General features: G+C 42.5%; 2 protein-coding genes across 5 annotated transcripts in view; one reads left to right on the forward strand and one right to left on the reverse strand.

The window, feature by feature from the left end:
- padi2 (peptidyl arginine deiminase, type II) overlaps positions 1-2,745 on the forward strand; it is a 119,950-nt gene extending 117,205 nt beyond the window's left edge. For 3 of the 4 annotated variants that reach the window (XM_078239001.1, XM_078239000.1, XM_078238999.1), the window contains exon 17: positions 1,179-2,745. In XM_078239001.1, the coding sequence (XP_078095127.1) occupies positions 1,179-1,412 (234 nt within the window). In that variant the 3' untranslated portion in view covers positions 1,413-2,745. The remainder of the gene's footprint in view (positions 1-1,178) is intronic. The other variant, XR_013500543.1, reaches the window with a different exon arrangement.
- A 4,134-nt stretch (positions 2,746-6,879) lies between these two features.
- Positions 6,880-21,500, reverse strand: part of LOC144510262 (uncharacterized) — a 150,670-nt gene continuing 136,049 nt past the window's right edge. Inside the window, exons 29-30 of the mRNA XM_078239756.1 lie at positions 20,709-20,824; positions 6,880-17,926 (exon numbers count right to left, since the gene is read on the reverse strand). Coding sequence (XP_078095882.1) covers positions 17,722-17,926; positions 20,709-20,824 — 321 coding nt within the window. The 3' untranslated portion in view covers positions 6,880-17,721. The remainder of the gene's footprint in view (positions 17,927-20,708; positions 20,825-21,500) is intronic.

A 21,500-nucleotide genomic window follows, 5' to 3' on the forward strand; every position in this document is an offset into this window, starting at 1 on the left:
TGGCTGTGCTTCAGCTGCCAGGGCCCTAATCTCTGGAATTCCTTCCCTAAACCTCTCCATCTTTTTCACTTGTTTCCTCCTTGGAGATGCTCCTTAAAACCTAACCCTTAGTCATAGAATCCTACAGTGCAGAAGGAGGCCATTTGACCCATGAAGTCTGCACCGACAACAATCCCACACAGGCCCTATCCCCATAACCCCATGCATTTACCCTAGTTAGTCCCCCTGACACGAAGGGGCAATTTAGCATGGCCAATCCACCTAACCCGCACATCTTTGGACTGTGGGAGGAAACCCACACAGACACGGGGAGAATGTGCAAATTCTACACAATGACCCAAGCTGGGAATTGAACCCAGGTTCCTAGCGTTATGAGGCAGTAGCGCTAACCACTGTGCCACCATGCCTCATCTGCCCTAAAATCTCAAGTGGTTCAATGCAAAATTTTTCTTAAGCAGTCCAGGAAAGCGGCTTTGGATGTTTTACATTAAAGGTAATTATCAGTTGCAGAGCTGTTGTTGGAACTACCTGTCCAGTTCCCTTTGTTGCCACCTCTCTGTTATTGGAAGCCTCATCACTTTCCTTTGACCTTGCCATTTCCTCATCCAACCTTCTCAGTATCCACTGTTTTGCCAACAATCCTCTGGTATTTCATCCAAATGACTGTTTTCATAAGATGGTCCCAGGCACATTGTGGAAGCATCACAATGCAGTCCAAGCCCAACTCTGTCCTCTAACGGCACTCCAAGGCACAGATTCAATATAGGGCCCTCATCCTAAGCCACTCACACACTTACTGCTGAAAGCTGATATACTGAGGAAGGAAAAAAGGTGATTATTGGCAACAGCCGTAGCAAGAATTCTAATGTAAATTCAGCAGCACGAGAAACCACCTCAGAAGATGACCTTTCTCTGTCTTGAGAAGGGTTTTCCTGGTGTCAGCAGATGAACCAGCAATTGACTTTTTTGTGCAATCCATCAATTTGACTAAACAGAAGTGTAGTTGAGAATGCGACTTGTATAAAGTGGTTTCTGAAATGTGAAGGTGCACCAAGTGTTTCCTGACTGCGCGTGCATGGATTGATTCAGTAATACAAACTGGCCGGATGCCAAGGCACCCAGGGGAGATTACACCTCTCAGCTATAAAACAAGAGTAATGGCACTTGTGTCTCTTTAGGTGAATATGATAGTGTTGGGCAAATACCTGGGCATTCCAAAGCCATTTGGGCCTCTGATAAATGGAAAATGTCCACTGGAATCTGCGGTGCGCTCAGCACTGGAACCACTCGGCCTGGATTGTAACTTCATCGATGACTTTGCTGCCTATCATTTGTTGACTGGTGAAGTTCACTGTGGATCCAATGTTCGTCGAAAGCCATTTAGCTTAAAATGGTGGAATATGGAGATTTAATCACCACGAGCAACAAAGTATTTTTTAAAGTTTTATTTTCTGTTGCCATAATAAAATGCAAATTACTGACAAAAGGACTGACTATCAATGTTCACACAGTAATCTGTAACCTGTACCATTGAAATGCCTTGTGTTCTGAACTTAATATTTTATGCTTGGTTACTTAATTGTTCAAATGTTTGTATCCCAGCCATTAGTCACTGATCCAGCATTTTATGTCAACCCTTGTCCAAGGCATTCTGAAGTTTGATCACGTGACATTCCAGCCATCTGATAGAGTCCTAATCACATGACATCTAATCATGAGGTCAGGGAAGAGGCATGTCTGAAGGCGAGGAAGCTAGTGTCAGGAAGAACTTTGATTCGAATAGTAACTCACTGAAGTTGCATTGATATTGTAAGATTCCCTTCCTCATCAGTGATAGATACGTGACTGGTAGTAATAGATGTAAATGCTTCAATATCTGACCTGTATCCATAATAATCCAATAGGCAGCTTATATTCACTTTGAAATCACAGAATCCCTCTGCTGGTCTGATCAGGCTCCCCAGTTGTTAGTTTTAACTGGTCTGACCTCCTTATCTCCTTGGAGCACGGCTTAGATTCTGGTTTTGTGAAGATGAATTCTCTGCCTGGAAATCTCAGACTTCCCTCAGTTCAAGAACCCAGCCTACTTTTTTCAGTTTCCATGCCCTTGTTCCTCATTCACCAACCAAAAGAAATAATCTTTCATTATTTACAAACAGGTCGCTAGGTTTTTCATACCCTAATACCAGCTGCTCACTCTCAGTACTGCTCCCACTTACCGCCTTGGTGCCACTGCTCCCAGCTGAGGGGGAAATGCTGGTTCCCATGCCCATCAGATCTCCCCAGTTTTGATCTCTTCCTTCATCCTCATTCTCCAGCTTCCACCCTCCTTCAAGCCTCAAATCCTGGCACCTATTTCATTCTCTCCATCTTACCCGAGTTTCCCATATCTTCAACACTAATCTCCCTGTGGGTGTATATTTGAACCTCCCTGTCTCTGATTAAAAGCATTCCATTCATTGGAGACTGTCCAGCCGCTGACTATGCTATTGCTTTGTCTGGGGCACAATTCCAGATTTATAAAACAACACCAGCAGCAGTTTGGTGATTCTTTGAGGCAGCGTTACTGACCAGGCTTCAGAAGTTCTAAGACTTGCAATTCAATATGGTATTATTGTTTAAAGCATTTGGATTGAATTTCCCTCTTCTGCACTTTCACAAAAGGATCAGCTATTTAATTTTGAACAGGCTAATAATACCTCTACTGCAATCGTTGCTTTTGAATAAAAACAATGAACTTAACTGAAAAAAATATGTTCTGACTATTATTGGAGCAATTAACTTCAATATTATTGTTCACCGGTACGTGCTGAAACTTGTTATAGCCAAAGGGCCAGGCGTGGCACAACAGCATTAATAAAATGCCCTGTGAAGCATCAATGAGTAAATTAATCATGGTTTCTGCACTTGATCATCTTACACTTCCAATAGTTGTTGGATGTGCAAGGATGTTTGTGGTGATTGTCCTTTTAAGGGCAAAACAGAGTAAGGGACAGTCACCACAATCATAGAATCCCTACAGAGCTGGAGGCCATTCAGCTCATTGACTCTGCACCGACAACGATCCCACCCTGGGCCTATCCCCGCAACCCCATGTATTTACCCTGCTAATCTCCCTGACACTAAAGCTCAATTTGGCATCGCCAATCCACCTAACTTGCACATCTTTGGATTGTGGGAGGAAACTGGAGCACCAGAGGAAACCCACACAGACACGGGAAGAATGTGTAAACTCCACACAGTCACCCAAGGCCAGAATTTAGAACATAGAAAAATTACAGCACAAACAGGCCCTTCGGCCCACAAGTTGTGCCAAACACATCCCTACCTTCTAGACCTACCTATAACCCTCCATCCTATTAAGCTCCATGTACTCATCCAGGAGTCTCTTAAAAGACCCTATTGAGTTTGCCTCCACCACCCCTGACAGCAGCCGATTTCACTCGCCCACCACCCTATGTGTGAAAAACTTACCCCTAACATCTCTCCTGTACCAACCCCCCCAGCACCCTGAACCTGTGTCCTCTCGTAGCAGACATTTCCACCCTGGGAAAAAGCCTCTGAGAGTCCACCCGAACTATGCCTCTCAACATCTTATACACCTCTATTAGGTCTCCTCTCATCCTTCGTCTCTCCAAGGAGAAAAGGCCGAGCTCCCTCAGCCTATCCTCATAAGGCATGCCACTCAATCCCGGCAACATCCTTGTAAATCTCCTCTGCACCCTTTCAATCTTTTCCACATCCTTCCTATAGTGAGGCGACCAGAACTGAGCACAGTACTCCAAGTGGGGTCTGACGAGGGTCTTATATAGCTGCATCATTATCCCCGGACTCCTAAACTCAATCCCTCGATTGATAAAGGCCAGCACACCATACGCCTTCTTAACCAACTCCTCCACCTGCGGGGCCGATTTTAGAGTCCTATGGACCCGGACCCCAAGGTCCTTCTGATCCTCTACCGTACTCAGAGTCTTTCCCTTTATATTGTACTCCTTCATCCCATTTGTCCTACCAAAATGGACCACGATGCATTTATCTGGGTTGAAGTCCATCTGCCACTTGTCCGCCCAGTCTTGCATCCTATCTATATCCCTTTGTAACTTCTGACATCCCTCCAGACTATCCACAACCCCACCAACCTTCGTGTCGTCAGCAAACTTACCAACCCATCCCTCCACTTCCTCATCCAGGTCATTTATGAAAATGACAAACAGCAAGGGTCCCACAACAGATCCCTGGGGCACACCACTGGTGACCGACCTCCATTTAGAAAAAGACCCATCTATACCCACTCTCTGCCTCCTTTGAGCAAGCCAGTTCTGGATCCACCCGGCAGCAGCCCCTTGGATCCCATGCCCTCTCACTTTTTCTAGAAGCCTTGCATGGGGGACCTTATCGAACGCCTTGCTAAAATCCATATAAACCACATCTACCGCCTTCCCTTCGTCAATGTGTTTAGTCACATTTTCAAAGAACTCCACCAGGCTCGTAAGGCACGATCTGCCCTTGACAAAGCCATGCTGAGTATTCTTGAGCATACTAAACCTCTCTAAATGCTCATATATCCGGTCCCTCAGGATCTTCTCCATCAGTTTACCAACCACTGAGGTTAGACTCACCGGTCGGTAATTACCTGGGCTATCCCTATTCCCCTTCTTGAAAATAGGAACCACATCCGCAATCCTCCGGCACTTCCCCCATCTCCATCGACGACGCAAAGATCATCGCCAGAGGCTCTGCAATCTCCTCCCTCGCCTCCCACAGTAACCTGGGGTACATCCCATCCGGACCCAGCGACTTATCTATCTTGATGCCATTCAAAGATTCCAGCACAACCTCTTTCTTAAAGTCCACATACTCAAATCCTTTCAGTCCACCGCACGCACGCCCGCAGTACATCCACCCAGGTCCTTCTCCTCTGTGAAAACCGAGGCAAAATACTCATTGAGCACCTCTGCCATTTCTACTGGTTCCGTACAGACTTTCCCGCCTTCACCTTTTATAGGCCCTATTCTGTCACGTCTCATCCTTTTACTCTTCACATATTTATAGAACGCCTTAGGGTTCTCCTTAATCCGACCTGCCAGGGCCTCCTCGTGACCCCTCCTGGCTCTCCTAATTTCCTTCTTTAGTCCCATTTAACCCAGGCCCCTGGCGCTGTGAGGCAGCAGTGCTAATCGCTGTGCCATGCAATGTTGTATGAGGAAGGGCATTGTGTCCAGGCCAGTCACACTCATCAATTAGAAGCAAACAGGACTAATATCATTGGGGCATCCATGAAATTCAATCCTAGTGAGGGTGTGAATATTTTCAAGAAGGGAAATTATACAGACCAAAATATAAACTCTTAGACTGTGAGGGGAGGGATGAAATTCTGGAATGTTCAAAAGGCTACAGAAGTTAAAAACAATTACGATTCAAATAAGCAACAGACACTTACTTCAGCAAGACTCATCTTACACCACCATCATCAATACAAAAGCAAAATACTGCAGATGCTGAAAATCTGGAAACAGGAAATGCTGGAAAATTTCAGCTAGGCTGACAGCACCTGTGAAGAACAGGACAAAGTTTAAAACACAATAAGTAGTTAGGATCTGAAATACTGTCAGAGAGTGTGGTGGAGGAAGATACAATCGAGTATTTCAAAAGGGAGCTGGATAATTATCTGAAGAGACGCAATTTGCAGAGCTACGGCGACAGGACAGGTGAATGGGACCAGCCAAGTTATTCTTGCCGAATTGGCACAGGTAGAACAGGAGTGATCTCCTTCTGTTGTTGACCAGAGTGATAGGATCATTTTGCTATTCTAGGTCAGCAACAAAAGAATCATTGGAAAGGAAGGTTCTGAGACAAGTTGTCAACTTGAAACGTTAGTTCAATTTCTCTTTAGAGATGCTGTCAGGGCTGCTGTGTATTACCAGCATTTACCATTTTGACCCAGTTGTTCAATCATAGAATCTACAGTGTAGGAGGTGGCCATTTGGCCCATCTAGCCTGCACCAACAACAATCCCACCCAGATCCTATCTCCGTAACCCCACATACTTACCCGCCTAATCCCCCTGACATTAAGGGGCAATTTAACATGGCCAATCAACCTAACCCGCACGTCTTTGGACTGTGGGAGGAAACCGGAACACCCGGAGGAAACTCACACAGACACAGGGAGAATGTGCAAACTCCACACAAACAGTGACCCAAGACGGGAATCGAACCCAGGTCCCTGGCGCTGTGAGGCAGCAGTGCTAACCACTGTGCCAATCTTTATTGATTTGTCATAGATATGAAGAGTCCAGATTCAATGCTCCATAATTGACATCTCTGGGACACGCAGAGGAGTTAACACCCTTTCCAATTAAAATGTATTGTACCAAGTGTTTTTATTTTTATTCGAGTGATTCAGGGTTAACAAGAGTCTTCACACACCAGCCTTCGTCCACTTGAGAGCTGTTAGCTGCCCACACCTCATAATTAACAACCAACAACTAACTGGGAGACCAACCCACTCATTTTCATAATAGTTCCTCAACACATTTGAGTGTTTAATTTCCTTCAACAGTGTTCAGTTAATGCACTTTTGCAAAACTCTTCAGTGTGCAATTTTAAGTGATTAACCTCTTGCTTTTTGGTTTACTGCAGTTCCTTTAACCTCCTGTTTGCCTACCAAAGCCGTGGCTCCTGACTGGATCAGGAATCTGTTCAGTAGGGGTTTTTTTTTTTAAGAACAGATCCCTTGATGATTTGGAAGTTTTAGTAATGAAGAGCTCAAAGCCAAGGGACATTCTTAGAATTGCCCAGAATAGCTGGTAGGTGGGAGGAATGTAACGGTTATAACAAGTAACTACAAAGAAAAACACAGGCACATGCATTTAGAAAAAAGTTATATATCTTTATTTCAAAAAAATACAGAGCATATAAAATACATTTTGTTTGTTAAAATTCTGTATTGAACACAGGCTGCAATGATGGTTAACTGCAAAATTGTACATCCTTGATGTGTAGGTGACAAAACAGTTTACCAAAGTTTTGTGCATCATTCAAAGTCATTTTATATTTCATCCGAACGGCCCAAATTAGTCAGCAGTCCCAAATTTCTGGCAGGTATTTTGGGTGTGTGTTGAGTGAGCAATGGGGGATGTTTCTTTATACTGCCTTTAGTGAAACCTTTCTTCCATCATTCAGGAATTGGTTCTGGTGAAGGGTCTGCCCTTTAAAGCGTTTACTTGTTCAACATCCTCTTTCCATTCCTGACCAAACGCCGTGTGTTTCTAATATTGCGTTACATTAATTGACTCTATTTAAACCTCTCAAATATCCTTCAAACACAATGAATATGCAAGCTCAGCTGGGGAAGCCAGGCTGCTCATATTTCCCGTTTCAAAAACACTTAACTCTTTGGGTGCAGTTTCAGCACCAAACTATTAGAACCTTCTACATATGCAACATCATTTAAAGCTTCCATTAGTCAGTGTATTTGACCAGGCACTGGCTTTCAGTTTCCATCTAACAGGAGTAGAATATGTGGATCTTGATTCATTAGAATTAGTAATAAATACCAGTGATAAAAATTAAATGTCACACATTCAGTCACTAAGACAGTGGTTGGGATATATATGGTGCCAGCTTCCACACTGAACTGTCAAGCATCCAATGTGGGTGCAGTTAGGAATTCTGGCTCTCGAGTTTAAGGTTTCATCTTCGTGGGTGGCTATCAGATTTAAAGGTAGAACTATTAAGTGAATCAAAATAGTGGGTTAATGCCACTCTTGGGTTCGTTTGAAGCATACTTTAGGATAAGGCAGAATAACCTCTTGTCAAATTCAAGTAGTTAGGATGCCAGAAGGGATGATGTGGCTGGAATGCTGATGTTTGCAAATGATCAGCGTTCACTGATAACCAATATCTCTATATTGTGTGATTCCAAAGTGTGAGAAAAATAATTGACTACTGTTTTAAAAAGTCAGACTTTCAAAATCAGGTTGACAATTTTGAAAATCGCCTTCTCAAAACTGTTGCCGATCATAGTTTGGATGAAACTAAAGTGACAAGGTGCCACATTTTGAGCTTCTACACCCTGTACAGTGAAGTACATCCTGCCCACACAGGGCAGAGGACTGAACAAACACACAGATTTAGTATTATTATATACAACCAAAAACACAAATTAATAGTTGACAATATCGGTGGACCATTTAAATGAACATCTCAATCGGTTTACCATGATAGACAACTGTTTTTAAAATAACAGATGTGGTTATTTTGTCGAGTGCACCATCTTCTGTTTTCCTCTGACCCCCTTTCCCAGAATGAAGGACGTGTGGGATTACCCTAGTGGATTTAAAACGAGTAGCTGGGAGAACAAACCACACAGTCAAAGGAAAGGAAAAATCAAGACAGGAGTAGGCACAGATTTTACTTTATGAAAATATCTTCATATTCTGTTTCAAATATAGAATGCCTTTGTGGTCTATTCATGTTTAAATATAAATAGTTAGTGTGATAGCCATGTTGCTAATTGGAACGGTTTCATTTTAAATGATTTCCTGCATTCTCTTCCATTTCTGCATCTATAGACAGGATTCTCTGAATTCATTCACCCTGCCAGAGAATGGAGAATTTGGCGCTCAGCCAAAACTTCATTCACTGCAGTGGGACTGGAGAATCCCAGTCATGGGCGAGGTTGGAGAATTCCAGCCTGTATCTTTGCAAGAAACAAACCCTGCAGACAAGGCCAGGAGCTTTTTTTCGTCCCCAGTCTAGTTTTTAGCTTGGATACTTTTCTCCAATTGTCGAAGCTACATTCACTGTTATCCAGCAAAGCGAACAGCGGGGTGACCATTTCCTCACCACTGCAGACCCAGCAGTTTCATTTTTTTTATACAGCTTGAAATGACGTTTCCATTGTCTATTTATTGTTACAATTATCTTAGTCCACGTGCCTTTTGAAGTCACTGTGGGCCATACAGCAGCTTCCAGCTTTACCCTAAGCCACCACCTGGTCCACTGATCTTAGCTACGTGGCCATAACATTCATTTGGGCTCGTTCACTTTCCAATTCCCTAAAGTGCCTGGCATGTGCCGTCTGCCTGCTCAAAGAGCTTGGTTCAGACAGAAACCGCAGGCGTTCAGCTTTAGTGTTATTTTTTACTGTTTTACATTCTTACCTCATAATTCATTGAGGCAACACGAGTTAAAAGGATCAAAGTGAAAAAAACTCTCGCCAACAACATTCTGTATTCAGAAATTCTAAATCCCTGGACAAGTTAATGCAGACCGTGCAGAATAGTGAATATGGGAGGGAAAGCATTAATCTTACTTTTATAAACTCACTCTCTTATTGGGTAATATTCAAGTGTTTGATACCTTAACAGTTATGGTGTCCCCACATTGCACTGAATTATGCCCCGTTTCTAGAACTATAGAGCTTACAGAAAGGGCATGGCTTATAGTGCAGGGCACCAATAATGTTGAAAGGGAGTTAAGAAAGAATAGGTTTTGAAGAGCTAGCGTGTGACTCAGCCTTTAACATCATAAAAGCAATCCATTGCAAATAGTGAGCACACGCAATTTGGCAACTAATCTGAAAAATCAACCTAATATAATGCATGGCTTTCTTAGTGTTCGCAGTAGTGTAGTCTTGCAAGTTACGGTCACCAACTATATCCTGTGACGGGCTGAATGCCGGAGCACAGTTTGCAACTGGTGTGGATGAGACACCACCTGAAGATTTTCAGCATTAAAAAGAATGCCACCTAACGCTCGGAAGGATAAGTATTTCAGAGTTATGATCTTGTGAGAATGGGTCAGGATTCCAATGTAACTAGCATGTAATGGACAACAACTCGCACACAAAACCTGAGCCTCTGTACTTAACTTAAAATGTTGAGTTGCAAAGCAACTGGTTTCATTTAGCTGCCCTTTCTGAATAATTTAGAATTGAGTAACAGATCACTGACTTCAGCAGTTGTAATGTTATCGATATCATAAATCACAATAATTCCATTGTGCTTTAGACAAAGATAAATCCATAAAAATTTGACAAGGTCATACAGATTGATAAAATATATAAGCATGAGTTCCTGTCTATGGGATTACATATGAGGTATGAAAGATAATGTAGTTCCATAGTTGTATTTATGGTAACATAGGAAGCATGCACAGTAATATAATCAAACAGTGACATCAAGGCCCATCTCAAGTCTGAGGGCTCAGATTTAATGACTGGTGAATTAATATAATCAAAATGTATGTTTACTAAGCACCAACAACTTGTTCTATATACGTAGAAACATGCTCTGCATTTAATACAGCCTCACATCTGCAGTCCTGGAAGTGGTATTTGGCACTGGTGGTTTCAAGCAGCAACAAGAAGAGGTAAACTTGTTGCATGTCTCAAGTTCAACTCAAGAGGCTAGTTAGTGAAAGCACAGGGCAGCAGAACCTGCTTTACTCTCACAGAATTTACTTCACTAAACATAGCAAATAGGATAATTACACTCCCGCCCCTCCCGTATCCACAACATATTCTTTTCACGTTGTGTTTCTTTCTTGCCAACAGATCTGTATTTTCAATGAGGTTAAGAGCATATTTTACAGTACAGGTAGAAATCATATCTCAGTAATTATGTTCTTTTATTATCCAATGCACCCAGGTTGCAATATTCAAAATTCATGACTTAATTTCAAATGACTGTTAAAGCTAGCGACATGTCTGTAACCAATCTATTGGCAAATATTGATCAGGGTTTATTTATTTGGAAATATCAGTTTGGTTCATTTGGTAGCATGTATATACTTCAGTCAGGGATGGCACGGTGGCACTGCTGCCTCTCAGCACCAGGGACCTGGGTTTGATTTCTGGCTTGGGTCACTGTGTGGAGTTTGCACGTTCTCCGCGTGTCTGCGTGGGTTTCCTCTGGGTGCTCTGGTGTCCTCCCACACTCCAAAGGTGTGGGCGTTAGGTGGATTGGCCATGCTGAATTGCCCCTTAGTGTTGAGGGACTAGCTAGGGTAAATGAATGGGGTTATAGGGATAGGGCTTGGGTGGGATTGTAGTCAGTGCAGAGTCGATGGGCCAAATGGCCTCCTTCTGCACTGTAGGATTCTATGATTCTATAAGGTAGGTTCAAGCCCCACTCCAGGATTTCCACATGTAACCTAGATTGACATTGCAGTGCAGCATTGGAGGAGCGCTGCATTGTTTGAGGTGTTGTCCTCATGAAACTAAGATCCTTCTCCCTTGGGCCCACAAGGGATTCATTTATCTCATTGCTGTTTTTGGAACATGTTGTAAGAAAAATGGCTGCCGCATGCTGCCATGTAACAACAGCAAGTGCCTGTTAAAAACTGATGAAAAGTGCACTAGGGCCTTTCAAGAGATCTGTTAAGGTGTTATATATAAATGAAACTCGTTTTTTTCTAATTATTTGTTTAGTTGTGATAGAAACTATGGCAACATTTGAACAGGCTTGTGAAATCAAGCAGCAACTATTAACATGTGAACTAACCATGTCATTCTGAACAAACAATGACACATTTAAAAAGAATCCAGCTTTATTATTAACCTATCAAATTGAAAGGGGCAAGGATGAGTCAACAATCTCAGCTGACTTGTACAAAGATTAATGTTCCCAAAGTCACACAGCAGGGACTTTTTGATCCTCCTTCTCCAATTCCTGGTACTACACAAAGCTTTCACGATTACTCTTTGGATGCTGGTTAACATTAAATTCTGGAAAGTTGCTGCCTGTTAATGCTATAATCAAGGCGTTTTGCTGGATAAAGTTTCAACAGCTTACAGTGGCTCCTCTGGCACCCTTCAGTTTATCCTTCCAGATCATTTAATTGTCCATCAACTGGCCATCCACAGTGTTGCAGTGACTTTTAGGCGTCTCAAACACAAAATTCAATCATTAGTTTCACCCACTGCTTTTTAAAATCCATCAGTTGGCTAATCTGAGTAATTGATACAGCTTGTGTATGTGCCAGACTCAAAGAGGTCACTGTCTTGTTTTTTTTAATCCATTGGCCTGAACTGAACACACAGAGATCAGAGACCCTGCGCTGAGAGGTTAAAACTAACTGAAGCTGCACCATATATGAACTACGACATGCTGATGTTTTGCATTCTGCAGCATAATTTAAGGATCATAAATTTATAAGTACATTTAAAATGAAATTCTAAACACTATAATCCCTCTTAAATAGATTCATGGGCTAAATGTTACACATTAATAACCTGTAATCTGAATTTCAAGATCTTGGCCTGAAAAGAATAGCTTGCTGCTACTTTGAGTACCTGAGTTCATGATTCTAGATGGAAAATCAGAATATAAATCTGATCTCAACCACATAGAAAAAGGCTTCTGTATGAAGATGACACAAGCATACATGGCGAGAACAGCTACATAAAATCTGAGAACATTCAGCGTTTAGCGTTTGTCAGTGAATTTACTCAAACACAATCACCCTCCATCTTTCTATTCCCTTTAACATCTTTCTTCCCGTGTTTATTTAACTCTTTCTTAAAAGCTCTTAATTGATTTGATTTCAATAATCACTTTAAACATCTTGTGAAAATATTATGTCTAACTTCCCCACTTTTGCTTCGACATTCCTGTTTGGTCACTAGAAAGTAACCTTTCATTATTTACTTCCAAATTTTTCAATACTCCCCCTCCCTGATTCAGTGTTTAATTAAGCCAGAAAGTCCAGAATTTAATGGCATCCAAAGCAGAGAACTCCGGCAGGTCATGTGATAGTCTTTGACTGGGCTTGTTTTTGGGTGAAGTAACTGCCCAACTCCTTAACAATTTTCCTGACAAAGCTTTCCAAACACCAAAATAGCATATTAGCAGAGAGGGGAGTTGTCTGATGCAGCAGAGTCATAGAATCCTTACAGTGCAGGAGGCCATCAGCCCATCGCACCTGCACCAACAACAGTCCCACCCAGGCCCTATCCCCATAGCCCTGCTAGAAGCCCTGACACTAAGGGCCAATTTAGCTTGGTCAATCAGCCTAACCCGCACATCTTTGGACTGGAGTAGCGGAGATCTATACCATGGAGCAGTAGGCCAAAGGTTTGGTAATAGTCTACAGCCCTAATCTCAGCCTGGCCACCATGTGCAGTTCCTTATAGAGAAAAATGAAATGATTTTAGCCTCAAGAGGCTGCAATTCCACCCCCACCCCTGCTGAGAGCATACCAGAGCTTTGGCAGAATTCTTGAACGAAATAGGTCACCCTTTGCCTTGGCTGCTTGCAGCACTTCACTCAGCATCAAGAAACAAAGGGAAGTAATGGGGAAAAAGGTGAAACTAATTAGAGGATCCCTCTAAAATTAGAATTAATTTTATATTTGCATCACTGAGTTGTTCAGCAACATTTTTCAGCACTGAGAGTATTTTTCAGTCTCCTTCTAACCCTTCACTGCAAGTTAAAGTCTGAGAATGAACATACTAATTAGGAGCAGGAGTAGGCCACTCGGCCCCTCTAGCCTGCTCCACCATTCAATAAGATCATGGCTGATTTGACTGTAACCTCAACTCCGTGGCAAAATTTTAAGATTCCCTCAATGTGAGTTCCGAGGGGCGGGGAATGTGAAACTGAATGGATGGAATTCCCTCCGGGTACCTACACACCCAAACCCAGACATAATTTTACACTTGGCAGGCAGAGCCTGGGGTGGGAATCCCACACTTTTATCACAGCTTCCCCTACCCTCCCACCCCTGGGGCTTACCTTTCTAACAGTCATGGGACTTAGTCCCAGGCAGAACGCTGCAGTACCGCTTCTGGCCATTGTAGCACTGTGCCTGGTCAGCTTGGAGAGCTGCTGGCCAATCTGATTGGCTGACAGCAGTGATGGGCTGGAGTTCCTTCTCAAGGGGAGACAGAAGTCCCGCCCAAAGTCATTCAATGCACAAGTGAGCGTTAAATGGCAATGCAAGTTTGACAGTTGGCAATTGCATGTCATGTACCAACGCTCGGGAGGGCAAGCCCTGAGGATGTCACCATCCTTAAAATCCTACCACACATTCCCATCGATCCCCAATAACATTTCATCCTTTTCTTGCCAGGAATATATCCATCTTTGTCTTAAAAATATTCCGAGATTCTGCTTCCACTGTCCTTGAGGAAGAGAGTTCAAAGATTTACAACCCTCTCAGAGCCCCACAGGATTTTGTTTCAATCAAGTTGCCTCTTACCCTTCTGAACTCCAGCAGGTACAAGTCCAGCCTGTCCAACCTTCCCTCAAAAGACAACTCACCAATTCCAGGTATTAGTCTAGTAAACCTTCTCGGAACTGTTTCCAATTCATTTCCATCCTTGCTTAAATAAGGAATCGAATACTGTTGGTCTCACCAATGCCCTGTATAACTGAAGCATAACCTTTCTACTTTTGTATTCAATTCCCTTTGCAATATACAATAACATTCTATTAGCTTTCCTAATTACTCGCTGTACCTGCATACTAACCTTTTGGGATTCATGCACTAGGACACCCAGATAGATCCCTGATACATATTCTAAAGGCTCTCAGTTATCACAATAGCTTTAGTAAGGAGCTCATTTCACTCTAGAAAGCGCAGACTTTACAGAGACTGGATTGATGTCCGTTATATAATTAAAAGATTAATTTAGCCCATGTACACATGTTGAGTTATACACATTAGGAAGAAACAGAGGCACAAGTACACACATCACCAATGAACTAGGTTAGAGAGCAGGAGGTATTTCTTTTCATTGACCTACAGAATAAGTCACTGGCTGGTGCCGTGTGTGGATTTACAGCAAATGTTAAGCACGGATATGAACAAATTCCTGGAACTTGCTCAACTGCCTTTAGGAATTGCGGAGGAATCAACCAAAGGTTCCAATCCTGTCCCCTAAACTGGCCAGGTACCTTTGCTTCTCTCAGCAAATTGCATGGCTGGTGGGCAGCTAGGTGGGAGGGAGGGAGAGGCATGGAGAAGAGATAATCTTGTGCATAAGTTACATGACAGTCATAACCGTGAGGGTGAGACAGGGTGATGAACCAATTGTCTGTCAGTCTTCTGCAGAGAATGTTTATGCTGGCATCATTACCAAACCATAGCAGGCTGAGTCACTTTGAATGACAAAGAATTTTGTTTGGAAGCAATTGTGGATTTTCACAATAACACTTTAGGAATCAATTCATTTACAGGGTAAACTACATTGTCTACCTACCAGCTTGCTCTTTCAGATAGATCATACACAGATAATGATACACACTGATTAGTTACTAATCGCCATAACCATAAAAATTGCCTTTAAGAACAATGTAAACTTTGATCTTGAATATACACTGCGGACAGAATGATATTTCAGCACTGCTTTAGTAACGAGTGAATCAAGGTGATTCTGTACGGTTTTGGTGCAGTAATCCCAGACCATCAACTAATTTAATTACTGCATCTCTACCTTTGCTTGGAGCTTTTCGTAGCAACAGATAATTCTCCTTTTCATGAGAAAACCAAACCAGGACCCCATCAAAATCCATCCAGTCAAGTTTAACTATGCTTGAAATGAACAGGGGCATGGAAAGAGTACAACTCCGATTCACCCCACACTTCATCCATTTCATCAGCCTTTAAACAAGGAACATAGGAACGTACGAGGGAATTGAGAGTCCACTTCAACTCCACCGTGCCAATCCAAAAGTCCGAAAAAAAAGGAACCATTTTGTCACTTGTTCCACCCGATATATTTCTCTGTCAAACATTTATATAATTAACTCTTGAATCAACCATTATTCTTTACCTTCATTGTGCCCCTGTTCCACTTACCCACCTCTCCTTGCAAAGGAGTTAGAACTGTTCATCTTCTGTCTTCTGAACAAGTCTGTGCCCCTTTGTAGAGTTTATAATTATATTATTAGAGTTTAGTATATCTTTGCTCCTTGGCTAGCTGAATAAGATTCTCCTCAAGCTATCTAGTTTAATCATAGAAAATTATCTCCTGCTTAAAGACAAAAATGTGAATTGCTGCTCTCAACGATATGGTCACGCCTGGTTCTTAACTGCTGAGTTATATTAATATCCAGATTATTTTCCAATCTACTAAATCAACAACAGTTGACTGTTTATTTTCATTTTTACTCCCTCTCTTTTAGGGTTTATCATCAATCCCTTGGAGGTCACACGTATTGGGCCTCTGTCCATCTTACTCTTCTCTCTATCGGGGAGACATACGACGACCTTATTGGGGTGAAGTTCTCCACAGAAATTCCCTTGTGACTTTTTGGGGAGTGTCAAGTCTGCACTCCCACTGCTTTGTTCCCCTCACTCTGTGGCAAAACCTAAACTGGGAACTCACTCCGAGGGGAAGTCACAAACCTGTGGTGCATTACCCTACTGCACTGACAGGTTAATGCATCAGCTACCTAAGTAACCTCAGCAGCAGTGCTTGCATTTTATAACTGTCAATGCAGCAAAGGCAGAGTAAATGCACGAGAAAACACTAGTGTGCAATCAGACTGTTTGTTGCCTTCAGTTCTGCATGCCTACTTTTCCATTTTCATGCTTTCAAGTATCTGCAATTGGGATTGCAGTTTAAAAAATATCTGACAAGCTTTAAGGTTAATGATTCTGGTACTGTAATTTGCTTTTCCCTATTCATCCCCTCACACACCCTCCCCCATCTCTTTTGGAAGTACAGACTTTTGTTTGGGTGCAGAAACACTTTGATATCTTGTCCAAGGAGCCATTTGTCACTAGTACAGGTATACAGTGTCAGGCTTTTGACTGTTAAGGGCATCAGATAGCCTGATCCTGATCTCTTTTGCACATTACAATCACAAGTAGATTTGCCGGCCCATTTTTGGCCCTCTCTAGTCTGGTCATGTGGAAGGCAATCATACCGCCCCCCCCCCTAGATACAGCTCTGCCTGAAATAAATTAACACAATCCTCGGGACTGAACCTGACAGCTTTCCAGTAATGAGGCCTTGCTTCACATTGGGGCCTTTGTCAACGAGGCCAGAAGATAGGTGCGGCATTGCGCTTAAGTTACAATTCAGAATCACAATTAAGTGAAAGCAGGTTTGAGAAAATACAGTGCAAGAAGGTATCAGATTCAGAAAGTAGTCAAAACACTTTGCTTTACAACCCGGTTAGCAGTACTACTGCCTAATGCTGTTTCCTTATGGTTTTCTCAAACTGTGCAAATTTACTGCAATAAAATTACTTTACACGTACAACCAAAGCTCCAAGACAAAGCTCAGCACAAATAATAGATTTAGACAAAAAGGATTACTCAGACAGATGAGTTCTTTGTTCTCAGTGTACAAATCGGGCAGCAGCACCAAAGCTCATTTTAACACTGGGAGAGTTCTATGGATTTTAGAACCATAGAAGCAGAGTAATTTCATACACCCAACCTGCACCCTTGAACCTTTGTAATTCTGGTACGACTCCAGTATTCGTGTGCTTGTAAGTGCAATAGCTGGACCAGTATTAATTCAGGTATTTCAACCAATCTACCAGAGAAAGATGTGTTAATATTCTTGTTGGGCAACGTGACAAAGACAACAGCTTATTGTACGTTGAGTCAATATGTCCCTGGCCCCATTGCCAGTATTACTTTAACTCCAGATAGAAACACCTTGTGGATCACCCAGTCGTCAAATTTGTTTGGGTCGAACATTCAGGATCCACTTAAAATTGTACTCAGATCTACCGCTGTCTCTGTCATGGCCTGATCACACCTCATCACTGCCTAGACTCCGGCCATCATCCAGGTCCCTGCACCGTGGGGAGCTCGTCAGGTTTAGGTAGCCCACGTCTGAGTGATGCGACCGGGTTGGAAATGTAGACTTTGTGACATCGGAAGACTCCGCTGCTTTGTTGCGTCGAATGCTTTCCAAAGAACCAAAATTGTTACTACCAGCTGGTGGTGGCGTATCACTGGAAGAAAAGAAGAATCTGGTAACTACAACAAAAATAATAGCTCTTATTCTCTTTGAAACAGAATCTTTACTGTAGAAAAATGCTCCCGGGTACTTCACAGAGATCTAATCAGGCAAAAATGGATGTCAAGGTAAAGGAGGACACTTCAGGAGGATTGATTAAAAGTCTGGTCAATGACAGAGTCTGAAGACAATCTTAAAACAGGAAAAAAGACTTGCATTTACATAGCGCTTTTCATGACCACTGGATGTTTCAAAACGCGCTTTACAACAAATGAAGTACTTTTGAAGTGTTGTAATGTGGCAGATTATTTGTGCACAGAAAACCTCACAGGGAGCAATGTGAGAATGATATTTGTAAAGTTGATTAAGGGTTAAATATTGTCCGGGTCATCGAGCCCAGTTCCTCTGCTCATCTTCAAAATAGCGGCATCGGATATTTTTCATCCACCCAAGCAGGCAGATGAGGTCTCGTTTCAACATTTTATCTGGAAGATGGCACCTCCGACAGTGCAGCACTCCGTAGGTGCGGATCTGAAATGTGCTCAGGCCCTGAAGTAGGACATGAAGCTGGAATCTGATGACTCAGAGGTGGGAGTACTACCAATTGAGCCATTGCTGGTTGATAGGAAGATAATAGAAATGCAGAGGGATTTATGGAGGGAACTTCAGAGCACAAGCCCTGAACACTGAACAGCGATCAAGAATGGAGGGGCGCAAGTGGTCAGAGTCTGAGGAATGCAGAGCTCTTGAAGGAGTTGTAAGGGAAGGAGGTTACAGACTTAGAAAGAACTGTGACTATGGAGGAACGACATTTTCAAATGAGAGGCTTTGGTGAATCTGAAATCAATGGAGGTCAGTAGAGTCATGAATGATTGGTGAATGGCATAGTACGGAATACAGGCAGTGCAGTTTTAGAAGAGCTGGAATTTACGGAGCAAGCATAAAATGAGAGAATTGGAATAGTTTAGTCTGGTAATGACAAAAATGTGGGTGATTTTTTTCAGTAACAGAAGGGCCTAAGGCAGAGGTAGAGGTGAAAATGTAATAGAGATGGAAGTCTATGTTACAAAAGCCTGGGATTAAGGTAGTGAATAGGCTTGCTTGGAATGAGACAGTGGCAAAGATATTGGGAGCTGAGACAACGACTTTATTGTTTTGAATGCTTAAATGGAGAAAACTGCAACTCATCGAAGACAAGTATAGAGTGCTCTGCCTGGAAGTGTGATGGAGGCAGGTTCAATCAAGGCACTAAAGAGGCCATTAATCAATATTTGAATAGAAACAATGTGCAACATTATGGGAAAAAGGCATGGGAATGGCACTAAGTTGTATGTTCATTTGAAGAGTGGGTACAAGACATGGTGGGCCAAATGGCCCCCTTCTGCACTGTAACAATTCAATGATTCTGTGAAGTAGTCTGAAATCAGAGTCAGTGGAGAAGTTGGCAAAGGCATTGGAGCTGAGTGCTGCCAGCACACCTCTGGAAACTAACCTCATGGCTGGAGATGTGGGTGATGAGGAATACAAGGAGATGGTCATAGATGGCCTTGGTCATGATTAATACCATGGAAGTGGACCATATTAGATGGCAAGAGCGTTGGTAATAGTGAGCATGAATGTGGATAGAAGAGTATGTATGGAAGGAGAAGTTTGGGGAGGACAGGAGCTCAATGAAATCAGATGAAAGGGGGCAAAGTGAGCTGAGATTGAGATCGAAATTGGTGAGGATGAGGAACAGTCCAGTACAGACACTGTGGGAGAAAGGATGGAGGATATGCCAGTGCAAAACTCAAGGCAGAGGAATGCCCTTAACTCAGTGAAGACCAGAGATTAAACCTGGCACTTCTATGATCATAAACACACAGAACCCTTTGGGGAAAGTGGCAGGCTTCCTTCTTACAAAATGATTCAGCTACTTCCCTCGCTGTTTAAGCAGCTTCCAATTCCAATTGTGAACTGGATGACTCTATAGTCTAGTCAACATCTATTGGTCTTCCCTCAATGCTTGTTACTCAGAGTACAAACTTCCAATTTTGCTCAGGTACTATTACTCAGGTAAGTGCCAAGTTTAATGCCCAGTCTATACTCAATTAGCTGAAGTCAGTTTGCAAACAGTTTGGAAACTACTATGGACTTTAGGGCGAGGGGAAAATTGGCTTATGCCCCAGTTCATGAATGTTATTCAGTGATTCCCTACTATAAAGTGTACATAAGCAGTGGGGATCACTATAGTAGAAACTGGTGATGCTCCAGTAATGGAATAGCCAGCTCACTGTCTAGATTTTACAAAGAAGAACAACTACTGGTTGGGAATCTTTTGGTGTAATGGTCGTTTTTGTTCATCATGACATTTTAAATACTGCTCAACAGTGCAGTGCTATCTAGTATTGCACCCAAGTGGACAGCTATGGTGTGTAACCTTAGACAATGAGCATCAATAAGGTATTTCACCATGGTGGCTATCAGTCAAATCTGATCTTGTCCTCAGCTGCCATCTTCATATGCATACCCAATCCAGCTCAGGACACTGGATACTGATTAGGACTCAGAACCCTGGCTACATTTCCCCTTCCCTATCCCGTCAGCCTTATGTCACAGCTTGGCATGCGTGACATTAACAGTTCTAACCTAGACATCAGCTAACTTGGTGTATAGATGACCAGACATCAAACACTAGGCTCACAGGCCTGTGAAGTCCAACTATGTGCTGGTTTTACCAATTGAGTCTGTGGGAAGGGACAGGAACAAAGAGGTTTCATTTACAGTAATTACAATACCGTGTTGAAGATAGGAAGTTGCCATTCTTTACGGTAGTGTCATTGTGCTGAAACTTGCAAGTTTCCTGGGGAAAGGACACGGACAAATTCTCATGATGCTGTGACTTGGAAGGATCCTAGTAGAAAGATACAGACACACAAAACATAAACATCATGACCATAACAGTGAAGCTAGCACAGTGTATACATGATAAGTGCAGATGAAGTTGACCGTTTGGTTCGCAATGGAGACCCTACCATCTCTCCTGACAACATCAAACTGTTTTTTTTAATTAATCCACTGTCCTGGTTACCCCTTTTGGTAACCCAATTTGAGTTGTTAATCACCCTCTGCATAAACAAAAAGAAAATCTTCACATCTGTCCTGCATTTGCCCTTTGGGACCATGACCCTGTGCTTCCATGTCCTGCTATCTGATGTACCTTAAATCTAGGTCAGTACCTGATGTACTGATCTAGATTTACTTTTTCTACCCTGTCAAGCATCTTATTAAAATGTATTTTGAAGGCTGAAGAGTTCAATCTGCAGGCATGCTTAAGGGGTGGAGTGGCAGGGGAGGAATTCTTAGCCAATATGCTTTACTAATCTTTGATCCTTATCTGGTCAATGCAAGTGATTCTCACAAATACTATTCCAACCCCTTATGATACAACTTATTCTGCCATTTCAATTTACACATTAATAGTACTGTTGGATAACTTTCATAGTTGAAGGGACAGTGCATCAAGGATTCAGTCACCCATTGTTCATTTATTATTGACACTGGGGACTACGACAGTTTCTGGGTCCATG

This window comes from Mustelus asterias, chromosome 22 (assembly GCF_964213995.1).
Source record: "Mustelus asterias chromosome 22, sMusAst1.hap1.1, whole genome shotgun sequence".
Classification (NCBI taxonomy): Eukaryota; Metazoa; Chordata; class Chondrichthyes; order Carcharhiniformes; family Triakidae; genus Mustelus; species Mustelus asterias.